This window comes from Cetorhinus maximus, chromosome 16 (assembly GCF_964194155.1).
Source record: "Cetorhinus maximus chromosome 16, sCetMax3.hap1.1, whole genome shotgun sequence".
Taxonomy (NCBI): Eukaryota; Metazoa; Chordata; class Chondrichthyes; order Lamniformes; family Cetorhinidae; genus Cetorhinus; species Cetorhinus maximus.
This window is the reverse complement of record NC_135894.1, coordinates 13,541,246-13,554,243: the sequence shown is the minus strand read 5'-3', so window position 1 is coordinate 13,554,243 and position 12,998 is coordinate 13,541,246. Positions and strand designations below refer to the sequence as shown.

Genomic DNA, 12,998 nt, shown 5'->3' with positions numbered 1-12,998 from the left:
CTGCAGTCCATGTGGTGTAGGTACACCCACAGTGCTGTTAGGGAGGGAGTTCCAGAATTTTGATCTAGTGACAGCAAAAGAACGGCGATATATTTCCAAGTCAGGATGGTGAGTGGCTTGGAAGGGAACTTCCAGGTGGTGGTGTTCCCATGCGTCTGTTGGGCTTGTCCTTCTAGGTGGTAGAGGTCGTGGGTTTGGAAATTGCTGTTGAAGGAGCCTTGACGAGTTGCCACAGTGCATCTTATAGGTGTTATACACTGCTGCCACTGTGCGTCATTGGGAGAGGAAGGTGCTGCCTAAGGAGCCTTGGTGAGTTTTTGCAGTGTATCTTGTTGATGGTACACACTGCTGCCACTATGCGTCAGTGGTGGAGGCAGTAAATGCTTTTGGAAGGGGTGCCAATCAAGCAGGCTGCTTTGTCCTGGATGGTGTTGAGCTTCTTGAGTGTTGTTGGAGCTGCACTCATCCAGGTAAGTGGAGAGAGTGTTCCATCACGCTCTTGGCTTGTACCTTGTAGATGGTGGACAGGAGTCAGAAGCTCAGTTCCAAGCCTCTAACCTACTCTTGTAACCACAGTATTTATATGACTGGTCCAGTTCAGTTTCTGGTCCATGATAATCCCAGGATGTTGATGTGTTAAAAGGTTTTAATTTGAAAAAAAAAGATTGAAGTATATATATTAAATAATGTCATTCGACTAGTAGTCCAGAGACTCAATTTAGTGCTATGGGGATACAGGCTCAGCCATGGCAGTTGGTGGAATTTAAATTCAGTTAATAAAACTTGGAATTTAGAGCTAGTCTCAGTAATGATCACCAGGAAACTATCATCGGTTGTTATAAAAACCCTTTAGGGAAGGAAATCTGCCATCCTTACCTGGTCTGGCCTACATGTGACTCCAGATCCACAGCAATGTGGTTGACTCTTATCTGCCCTCTGATAAACTAAGTGGCTTGCTCAGCCATAAGGGCTGAGTTAAGGATGGGCAACAAATGCTGGCCTTGCCAGTGACGCCCACATTCCAAAAATTAAAAATAAAAATTACGCAGATTAACATAACACACTTAGAAACTTATACTTTTATTTAGGCTTAAGTCAAAGTACTTGAAGCAAGTTTTGTGAAGGTTCAATTCTATTTCCAACATAAACTGACCCACAAAGCATCTGATTTTTTTATCCGGTAATAGCCTAGTTCGACTGTGAATGCCCCACACTTTAATCCTGTTGCCTGGATTACAGCAATACTTACCGGTTTAAAAAACATAGGTTTCATTCTCCCCTGATGCATCTCAGTGACCCTACGATGCAGGACATCAAATTTCTTATCCAGTCTCTGGATAGCAGCATACATTACCTGACAGAGAAAGGAAGACACAGAGATCAAAGTACACAGTAGTTCCAAGTAGCTAAAAGTGCTTGATGTTTTATTCTGTTGCAAAATGCAGAAAGCAAAAATTGAACCTGCAGCTGTTCAGACACTACTTACATCAAATGTACAAAGCTACAAGTCTACATACCAAACCAAAGAACACAAAAAGTGCATTTAGAGGCAGCCTGCATTGGTAATTATAGAAGATTGAAGAAACAGTTGGAAAGATCATTTTTGCTGATGATAACTGGAGCTGTTACAAAGTGTGGCAACTTCAGTTTATGTATCATGTATTAAAAAAAAAAATCACAAAAATCAGCAAATGATTTATCTGCTCTGGTTATTGGGTTCAGTTTGGGATATCCTGATATTAAGTTATAAAGGTAATGGAAATGTACAGTGGAAACTCATAAGCTCTTGCCAGGGTTAAGGGGTAACAGTTATGAAGGGAAACTTGAAAGTTCCTTACGCAGAGGGCAGTTCGAATGTGGAATTCTCTGCTCCAATAGTGAGCTGTAGCACAGTTCAAATTCTTTTAAAGGGTATCAGATACTGTGAGAAAAAGGAAAATATTACAGGGTACGTGGAGAATGCAAGAAAATAGGAATAGACTAGATGGCTTGTGGAGAAATTCTCCAGTGCAAACATGAAGAGATCTGCTCCGTGCTGTAACATTATATTCCATGATTGCACGTGCCAATGGCAGGGAGGTATTGTTGAGGTGCAAGAAGAGAGGGAGTTCAGTCTTAACATAGCATTGAATTTCCTTTTTCGTTGGCAACGCAGTTGGGTCTTATTTCCTTCATGGTAGAAAAAATAGGCTTATTTCCTGAAATATAAGAGCTGTATCTTTGATCCAATTGGAAGCTAAGTGACATCAGATGGGGATGGAGGTGTCTACAATGAGTTAGACACTGGCCTTTCATCATTGGTGTCTGGGGTCACATCCAGTCCTGGCTGACAGAATGAAAGCCTGCTCTATCTGATGGCTGTAAGTGTCCTGTGTGAAATGAGCTTGGACAGGTGCAGCCCACTGCCTAGGAGAGTTTGAAATTGGCACTAATGGGTATGTAACCTCAGATGGAAAGGCCACAGAATGGCTCGGGAGAGAAACTGGGGCTGTGGCATACTGAGACAGGAGGGAGGTACACAATCCAAAAAAAAAATGGAGTAGAAATTAGTTTAAGACAGTGGCACAAAGTGGGCAGTGTCAGGCTGGCTGCCTGTTATGAAGTGCCTGATATTTAATTCCATTATGGAACTGAATTTAAGACACTGCGTATAATGGCTGGCTGATCTGATACAAGCACACTGTTCCCTTGCTGGAGATGAATTTCTACCCCTTAATTATTGCATAGAATTTACTGCACAGAAGGCCATTCAACCCAACCTGTTTGTGCTAGTAGATACATATTCTAAAGCGACTGTGGGGTTGTCAATTTTGTATTAATTGGTTAATTAATTGTATTCAGGTGGTGGGTATTAAGGGATTCACTTGTGCTCCAATCTATGGGAGCAGACTGAAACTGTGCTCATTAGGTTTGGAGCTGCATGTTTGGAACGTGTGTCTCTGTAAATAAAAGCTTAGAAACGTGTAAGAAAGATTAGGCTCCAGTTCTACATTTCACCGCCTGACTGTCTAGAGGGTCACAGTTCTCTGCAATCTTCTGTCACAATTTCGGTAAACAATCGGGAGGAAGTTCACAGAAATCCAAGCCCGTGCGCTCTAAGAAGGTTTTGAACCTTTTAGACTCATTTTTATTTTTCATGTTGGGGATAGGAGAAGGGTTCATTTTGCTAGAATATTTAAAGAACTGCACAACCAATTTAGAAGGTCACAGAGCTGGCTGTTACCTGGCAGTAATTCAGAACCTCCACCAGAGTCCTCTGCTGATCTGTAACATACGAACCTTCTGACATATCACTGGCCTGTGTAGAAAGAAGATGGATTGCTTCACTGTAATTACACAAAATGTAAGTGTTGTGAGCTTTGCTGTCTGAGTACATTTAATTTTCGGAGAGCTGGATGTGAAGCACAAATATAAATTCTTCATTTCTTTCAATCAATTTTCCAGATTTCCTAAGATGCCAAATAGCAAGCAGCAGAGTTGGGGATTTTGCCTATCAATTACTATAGAGAAGTTCCAGATCGCGACTGTGTTATATGAGAGGAGACAAATAGAGGCTAGGGGCCAGGGTTTCACGTCCGAGGCAGGAACCGGGAGGTGGGACTAATCTTGCTGTCACAATCTTGTCTCCCACCACGTACTGGGAAACAGGATTTTCCTGGCAGAAGACCCCACTTTGTGTCGGGGTGGGGGGAGTCTGCCATCTCAACTGGCAGATCCAAGGCGGGAAGGCCACAGAGCGGACCCGTTGAAAGGCCCACCTCAGCCATCATTTCTTCTAGCCTTCTGATGATCCCTTGTAAGTGCCGGCAAGGTCGGAGCATCAGTTGCCAGCACTTAAAAATGCAGATATGAGCGTCCTGGGACCTCTGTCATAGGGCCCATCAAAATCAATGCCTGTCCAAAATTTGACCCTTTTAAGGAGTCATCCCCCTGCCTCTACTCCGTCCCTTACTGGCCTCCCTCCAATGTTCATTTACCTCCAATGTCACACTCATGACCCTAAAAATCCTCTAACTTGCCTTTCAAGAAATTTCCTGGCCTTCTTTCCTGCCTCAATGGCTGTTCTTGTCTCTTCTCACTCAGTGAGGCTGCAGAGGGCTTCCAAAGCCTGTCGCCCCAGTGAAAATCCTGAAAACTCTGCCCCGCGCCCCGCAAAATGACCACTGGAGGTGGGGCTTCTGCTCGTGGCACCCAGTGGCTATTTGTTCCAATCAATCCGCCTCCATTTGGTCCTGTTTCGGGATTGCAAAATCCGTCTCTAGGAATCTACGCAGAGTAGGACTTCAGTTCACTTATGTGTCAACATGAACTGATAATGTCCGCCTTGGCTGCCAGCCCAAGAGCATGGTGAACACTGCCCTGGAACCACTTGACCTGTTTGCCCTGCTGAACAGGTTGTACAACATGATAAAAATGTGACAAAAAACAGTTTTTGGCAGCATATACAAAACACTAAAATTGCAGTTCAGCTGACATACAGAAAATCCAGTCATTTTGAGAATTACGACATTTTCTACATGGGGCATGGGGGCAATTGGATTAAGTGTCCCTCAGTTTACTCACTACAATTTTCAAGTTCCTAAAGAGCATTTTCCAAAAAGAACATTGAAAACAATGACTGAAACCATCAAAGGGCGTGCAACAGTCGAGAGGTGTGTCTTCCAGGACCTTCAAAATGTAATCATTTGTTGAGCCACAAAATTGCATTATTCCGTAGGCACTCCTTAAAGCAATTTTTTAAAAAAAATCGACAGCTTGCATCCCAGCAGACTGATGCACAAAAATGTTACTCGTAAGTGGTAGTGGGACATGTGTTCCCCAAGTCGATTCATCACAGGGCAAGTTTTCAGTGCAACCTGTGCAGAGGCAGAAAGGCACTGAAGGAAGGGAGTAAACCACAGCATCCTGCTATTGTGCATTAATACTGTGCACCTCTCCAAGGTGGCTTGTTTCAAAGCAGTAAGTACCTCACTCACTGCTCTCAGATCCAAGGAGAATGTGCAACATGGACTTTTTCAATGGTGTAGCAAAATTTTTGAACTTAAATGAAATAGCTGAATCTACCAAAACATTTTTTTAAAAATTCTATGTTTAAAGGTAAACTAGGCATGATATTAATATTTTCTACTTTTTAACTAGGGTATTTTTTTAAAATGTGTGTTATGAACACACACTAAGTGAGATAGAGAATACATCTAATAAGGTTTGACAGAAGCACAGGGAATGTACAACTAGAATTACTTACACATTCATAGTCAGCACTGTAGTCGTAAACAAAGTCACCATTTTCTTCGTAGTCTGCATAATCTCCAGTGTCTCTGGTTCTCATCTGAGGCTGTAGATAATTTACACACACACACAAAGTGCTCAACAGTGGGTATAGAGGAACCAGTTAAAAGCCGATCGCTTTGTACCATTATCATTAGATGAGTCAAAGGTTATTCTAACCAGCATTAAAGTGAAAGTAGCATGGACATGAACATAAAATATAGCAATAATTACAATATAAAGATGATACTAATCTCTGACCATAATTACTTTGAGTTATTATGATTATTGTGTATTCGTGCAGTGTATGGAGCTCGGTAATGTGCCTTGATATTTGTTTAAAATCAGGATTTGTTAGCAAAAACTTAAAGAGCTCTGAATCTCCAAGTTAATGTCACCGCTGATGGATTCTTCCTTCTAATTAGTGTTATGATTTTGGGCTTTCAATCCCTGTTAAAAAGGTGAAAATTATTTAATTCTCAGTTCCCTTCACTTGGGAAAAAAAGACCACCATTGATCATGGAGTGATAAGCGGAAGTGGGCTTTTTGTTGATCCACAAGGGGTGCCTTACCAAGGCATCCCTCTCTGAGGTAAGTAAAATTCTACCCATTTTACGTTACAGATCGACTTCAAGGAGCTGGTGCACCACTGTTGGAAAGTTGCGACTTGGGAACCCTTTGACAGCTGCAAAACATCTGCATTGGCCAGTAGGTGATTAGCTGTATTTCTGCACCATACAGAAGTACTAAATGGATGGAATGTCGAAAAAGAAAAGTTACCCTCTGTCTCTGGAGGCAGCAATTAAAACTGTGCCCAAAGCACTGCGTCGTTAAGTGGGATCCAGTGCCTCCAAAGGCAGTATGCCACTTCATTCACTTTGGTGCAGTACTATTATCAGCAATAGTGCAGTGAGGCAAAAGAGGCACAAGTGTATATCATACAAGTCTGGCAGCTTGGATTGTTCACCACTGCAGGATTCAACCTCATTATTTTATACAAACACTAAAAGATAGAAGATACTGTTGACAATAACAGTGTGCGAACGCAGAGCCTGTAGGACTTTCCTGTGTTAAACTGTTTGTTTTAAGTGGGTTAATGCTGCCTTTCAAAAAGTGAAGAGAGAAACACCATTCCAACACATAGGCCTGAATTTCACGCTAGGCGTGCGCGCCAAGTTGGCAGGCCTGGAAGCAGATGCGAAATGCGCTTCCGCCCACGGTTGGCCAGCTAGCGTGAAACACGTGCTAAGAATGCCTCAGAGCAGCTGATGGGGGCGGGCGCCGACAAAAGTGGGGGTGTGGGTGGGCGTTTCTAGCGAGCTCCCCGAAGGCAGACAGCTGCTGCGGAGCTCCCTCAGGGAGGTGCAGACTTGTACAGATTAAATGACAAAAAAAAATGCACCAAACTGTGTCTATGAAACATATTTAAGCTCCTGACAGCAGAACTCAAAAAACATAATTTTTTTTTTATTATACCTTTATATTTCACCCTGGACATTTCATCCTGCCCTTGGCTGAGGTTTCATTAAAAACAGGCTGCCCGCCTACCCGTGCGACAAGCACGAACTTGCACAGACAACATGAAATTGTGGACAATAGGGTGTTTAATGGCCTCAATTGGCCCTTTAATTGTCAGCAGGCACGGCCACCGACCTCAATGTTGCTCACGTGCATGATGATGTCGGGACGCACGCATTGATCGTCATTGATCATCGCATAAACCCATCTGGTTCACTAATGTCTTTTAAATTTGTCATCCTCACCTGGTCTGGCTTACATGCAACTTCTGGTTGACTCTTAACTTCCCTCTGAAATGGCCAAGCAAGCCACTCAGTTCAAGCCACTCACCCTTTTCTCAATATTCATTTTCATTTTTTTATCCACTTATTTTTTTATTTATTTTCATTTTTATTCAATGTTTTATCCCCACCTTTTATCCGATTTTCAATCTTTTTTCCCCATCACCATCCCCTCCACCCACTCCATCCCACCCCCACTAGGGCCATCTTTCATTTGTTCATGTTGTTCTTTCCAGAGTGCTTACCCTTATCCTGCCATTATCACATTCTGCTTTCTGACCTTAATGCCACCATCAGCATCTCCTTTAGCCAGTACCACTACCATTAACACCCACGTTGTCCTTTCGTTCATGACATCTTTGTCAATCTCTCCTTTGCCTCCACCTATCACTGGCCTTCTATCCAGCTTCACCTGCACCCCACCCCCCCTTAAACAGTATAAATTTCATCACATTTTTACTTCTCTTTAGCTCCGAAGAAGAGTCATACGAACTCGAAACATTAACTCTTTTTTTTCCTCTCCATAGATGCTGTTAGATCGGCTGAGTTTTTCCAGCAGTTTCTGTTTTTGGCTCAGTTCAAGGGCAATTAGGGATGGGCAACAAATGCTGGCCTTGCCAGAGATGCCCACATCCCATGAAGGAATAGAAAAAAATGAATGAGTACTAGATACCCCTCTGTGGTCATATGTCCACAACTGAGTTATACATAGTGCAGTATTCAGTCCCTGCGTGAAGCAACACAGTTATACAACAGCACAGCCATCCTGTGTGATCGAGGCCCTCAGGTGAACTCCTCGAGTAACAGTTCCCTTCCGAAAGGTCAACAAATAGGCAGCACGAGCAAAATAGGAACCAAACACCCACAAACAGCAAAGTATAAATTCAGTGGTGATTTTTTTTGAACTGTTTAATAATTTGAATTAAGAGCCCTGTCATTTTATTTCTCCCCAAACATTTTTATTCTTGAGCTCGGTAGCAATACCTACTGCATTATGGATTGTGATCTTCCTTCTTTTTGGTCTGTAAGTGTAAGTGTATTCTCCAGCCCTGTGTCTAGCCTCGTGCGATACGGTACTAGATGAAATGTCATTTCTGTTCGGTAGGCACTCTTGTGGCAGGTTTGCTGCTGCCTCATTGGTATTCATACCTGAAGCACTGGGTGGGCCTTCTGCTCCTGATTTCTGTACTGAAAATCAGAGAATGGGAAAAGCAAAACAGACAAAACTTTTTTTTTAAAAAAAATCTATAAATACAACTTTTTTTAAAAAGTGACCTACCAAAAGCCAATAAAGCTCCACGCCAGTTCTCAATGCAAATTGAAAAGGCTGGCAGAGTGCGGAGGTGGGTGCACTGGCAGAACACTGGAGTGCACAGCGGTTAGCTGAGGCTTCGCAATGCAGCGGTCAGAGCACAGCTGAAATACTGTGTCCAGTTTTGGTCGCCACGCATCAATAGGGAACAGCAAAAATAATTCCATGTGAAAAGTGGTTCAACTGTGCCTCACAAAAGTTAAAGATAGTTCAGCCAGAATTTTACAGTCCCCCTCTGTGGGTTTGCATGTGTCAGGGTGGGGGGTGCTGGGCGAGGCCTAGGCCAGCCACGCACCCTCACCTTAATTGGAGGCCCTCAAGTGGCCAATTATTGATCACTTAAGGGCTGTTTCCCCTTGGCTGCAATATTTTAATTGGTGGGAGCAGCTCAAGAATATGGGGAAAGCCCGGCGGAATCACCCTGCTTAGCCTTGGGTGGGAAAGTTGGGGAGAGGAGTGGGGAGGGGCAGTCGGGGGAGGGGGGGGGGATATGGGGGAAGGGGGTTGGAGGGTGTAGAGGGGGTGGGTGCCTCCATTACTGGCTTCCATTCTAGATTGGTCTCCCTCCCCAAGGTCTGTCTCCACCCACTCCCACCCCACCTCCGGTACTCCCTCCCCGCCTGGCATTTCCAACACAACCCCCACTGCCCACTCCCCGGGCCTCCCCTCCCATCTGCGCTGTGAAACGCTGCACCAGCCTAGCTTGTTGGGTTCTAGCACTTAACACTGTTGGGTCCGCTTGTAGTTCCAGCAGTGGCCACCACTCCCAGTGGTGCTGGGACTACAGAGCTGCCAACCAATCAGATGGCTGACAGCTCTCTGAGGAAGGACTTCCTTCTGAGTGAGGGGCAGAAGTCTCACCTCCAGCCAATTACTGCTCCCCGGGGAGTTAAATGGCTGCGGGGCAGCTGGAATAGGTGGGGGTGCATTCCTCACTGACTTTTTGGGTGGCGGGGGGGGGGGATTAATCTAAAATGAGTGAAAATCGCATATTAAATATATTAGAAAAATTGCTTATTCAAAGATAAATGATTGTTAAACTAGTGGAGGCAACAGCTGTAAGATATGAATCTCAGCCAATTACAGTAATGGAAAGATGAGCTTCAAATGGCCCAACTATGAGCAATACAAATGCATATATGTAAAAACATTGTGGTGAAGAACATTGATGTCCTACAAGCACAAATAGTTGTAAGGGAATCTGACAGAGTGGCAATAATGGAAACGTGGCTTAAAATTGGTGAGGAGTGGGTGCTTAATATCCAAGGACTTAATGTGTTTGGAAAAGATAGGGAAGGAAAAAAGGGGGAAGGGAGGCAGTACTGATTAGGGAAGACATTGTCTGGTTGGAAAGACAGGGTGTCTTTAAGGGGGCTAGGACAGAATCCATTCAGTTAGAGTTGAGAAGCAAAGAGAGGGAGACCACACTACTGGGAGTGTTCTATAGGCCTCCAAATGATGAGGGGGGTAGAGCAGCAAATCTATTGGGACATCACAGAGTTGTGCAAAAGTGGTGATATTTGAGGGGACTTGTATATCCAAACATCAAAGGGTAAGGAATTTATGGATTGTGTTCAGGAGCACATCCTTGACCAGTATATTCTTGGCTCATCTACAAACAAGACATTGCTGAATCTGGTACTTGGGAATGAGGTGGGCTAATGAACCAAGTGGAGGAACACTTAGGTAAGAGTGATCATTGTATCAAAAGGTTTAGACTAGTAATGCAGAAGAGCAAGGAACAACCTAAAGTAGATTGATAGAGGATAGGTAAGACAAGGAAAAACTTCACATGAACTGATGGCATAAGGACTAGAGGACACAAATTTAAGGTTTTGGACAAGAGTTGCGGTATGTGGGGGGTGATATGAGAAAGAACTTTGTTTATGCAGTGAGTAGCAATGACCTGGAACTCACTGCCTAGGAGGCCAGTGGAAGCAGAGACTATCAATGATTTCAAAAGGAAATCGGATAGGCACTTGAAACTTGCATGGCTACTGGGTTAGAGCAGTGAATGTGACTGACTAGTTTGCTCTGCAGAAGACTGGCATGGACTTAATGGGCCGAATGGCTTCCTTCTATGACTGTGACTGTAAGTGGCTTTTTCTTAGGTTCTTGTAAATATGGCACTATCAAAGAATGTATTCCTCTTATAACAAAGAGGAACAATTTTTAGCATTAAAGCCATGATTGTAAATCAACATTTTTATTTACCATAAACTACAGCAGCTAGATATCTTTTTTGGTTGTTTGCTTGTGACTGATCTTCAGTAGTAAGGGACGATGAACCGTTCTGAATGTCCACCATTTCGGCTCCATTAAATATCACAGCTTCTGCATCATCTTCCACTTTAACCCTAAGGTATGAATCTGCAGCAAAGTAAAAAAACACACTACCAATAAAGACGGAACAGTGTGCTGTGACAACTATTTTAAATCGTTGCATTTGTTTCTGTACAATACACTATGTTTACAGAATCCAGGAACTTAGTTCAAAAACTAAATTGGCAAGATTCTTACCACTGTGCCTATAATAAACATGTACATGAAGTGCGTACTTCAGGCTGACAGGCTTTGTGCCAACCCTTTCCTGTTCAACTTAGAATGCCTTGAACCGCTCTAAATGGAAAATTCCTTTGATAGAAAGCTAGGTCAAAAGTTGTACTTCAAATAAGGATGCAAGGCACTCCTCCCAGGACATTGAACTAAATGACAGTAACATTTCTTTAGGTCTTCAGTTGTTGTAGTAAAATGGATAGAAAACTAACTCCCCCAACCCCCAAGACCCAACTCGGCCCGACCCACCCCCCACCCCCGAGGCCTGGCCCTGCCTGACCAGTTTCCCCACCCCCACCCAGGTCCAGCCAGGAACCCCCAGTCCCAGCCCAGCCCGCCCCAGACCCAACCCAGCCCGAAGCCCCCCTCCCACTACCCGCACCCCCTAGGCCCAGCCTGACCCAAAACCAGCCCCCCTCCCCCTGCCAGACCCAAAGCACCCGCCCACCCTCCCTGAGCCTAGCCCAGACCAAAGCCCCCCTCAGGCCCAGCCCAGCCCAACCCGAAGCTCCCCTCTCCCCGTTCCTGTTCCAGGCCCAGCCCAGCCCAACCCGAACATCTCCTACCCCCACCCAGGCCCAGCCCAGGCAGAACCCACCCCCCACCCCACTTTCCAGGTAAACATACCTAGTTTACAGCAGGTAGGTTCCTAAAAAAGGGGTGTGGCCTCCTTCTCTTTGACTGAGCTGCCCTTGATGCTAGGCCCTGGGGATGCACTGCACTGCCCAGATCTCTCCTGGCCTGAGTTGGAAGGTCGGGCAGGACAGGATAGAAAAAAAATCAGGTTAGAAACTAGGAATGGAGTGGCAATCAGGTGCTGAGTGCCACTCTGAGGAAGTTCAGGCTGCCATGGTCTGTTGCTAGTTTAACAATCTCCGCCTTTGATAAAAAAAATCTGCTGACTTAATCACTTGGTTTTCCGCTGGTTACTCATTGCTCAATTCTACTTTTGATTAGGTCACTTTCAGCCATTGGATATATGGGCCCGGGTTTTCACCAGTCAGAAACCTTTTAAAAATGGTGGACGGCACCTGGTTCTGAGATTCTGGCCCCCATTTCCATTTCTGGCAATTTTTGCAGGCGCTGGACAGGGTGCGGGTAGCCCACCTGCACCCAGCACTCCTGCCCTTGCTGGCTCCACTGCAAGGCCAGATGGGTCCAGCCCGCCTCCTCCCAACCCCCAGAATTTTTGTGGAGTCCAGCCCTTTCTATAAGAATGCATGGTTCATGGCACCTCGGAGTTATAAGCCACGGGGAATCCCAAATACCAAGTGGAGAACACGAGAAAAAGTCATGCGCTCCTGGAATTCAATTGACAGGCTTTAAAATTTTTTTTTTAAAAATCTGTTCTTTCAGGTTCAAAAGTTAGATGCTGTATTGTAACTGCAGTGACTGAAAATAGGGCTCAGCGTTGTGAAAGCGTTGAAATGCATTAGAGTAGTTTTCCCATTGGGGAATGTGCTATTATGCATTCAAAACAGTGCTTGGAACTGTATCAACAGAAAAAAATAGTCAAATTCCATTTCTCCAGATGGCCCTATTACGATTGTTTGGCTGAGCTCCAAAACTCACCAATGGATTAATTCAGCAGGGAGTCTATTTCCACAGGCTGAAGTAGAGTGTTTGCTTTGATTGACATCTTTATGAGGTTACAATAAGTTATTCTTTCTTTGAACAGTTTCTTTCAATGTCTTCGTTTATTTGATCAAGATGAAGAGGTGTGAAGTGAGACAAAGCTTGTTATGGATACCATAATGGTTGTTTTTGTAAGTGCATTTTAAGACCTGCTATATAGTGGACAGAGTGGGCATACAGAATTGCTTCCGGGGTTGGTAGCCTGATTTGACCCCGCCCCCTGCTTCCCCAAAGTGAAAATAGTGCATGTGGGGTCCATTATACGGAGACAGGTCTGCGAATCGGGAAATGTTATGACTCGAGCTTCCTGCCTCAATGGCGAAAATCCAGCTCCTGGCTCCAGATGAGCTGGAAAGTGCATTGGTTTTGTGCTATAACAAGGTACCACAGTTACATGAGATAGGATGGTTGGACCAGAGGGTATTTAA

General features: G+C 44.4%; 1 protein-coding gene across 4 annotated transcripts in view; it reads right to left on the bottom strand.

Moving 5' to 3' along the window:
- Positions 1-12,998, bottom strand: part of LOC144691363 (uncharacterized) — a 65,788-nt gene that overhangs the window by 42,507 nt on the left and 10,283 nt on the right. For 3 of the 4 annotated variants that reach the window (XR_013579111.1, XM_078559384.1, XM_078559385.1), the window contains exons 2-6: positions 10,594-10,749; positions 8,056-8,255; positions 5,246-5,335; positions 3,224-3,298; positions 1,250-1,354 (exon numbers count right to left, since the gene is read on the bottom strand). Coding sequence is in view for 3 of the 4 variants with exons in the window: in XM_078559384.1 (XP_078415510.1) it covers positions 1,250-1,354; positions 3,224-3,298; positions 5,246-5,335; positions 8,056-8,255; positions 10,594-10,749 (626 nt within the window). In the remaining variant the exon portion in view is untranslated. Of the gene's footprint in view, positions 1-1,249; positions 1,355-3,223; positions 3,299-5,245; positions 5,336-8,055; positions 8,256-10,593; positions 10,750-11,562; positions 11,677-12,998 lie in introns of all 4 variants that reach the window. The other variant, XM_078559386.1, reaches the window with a different exon arrangement.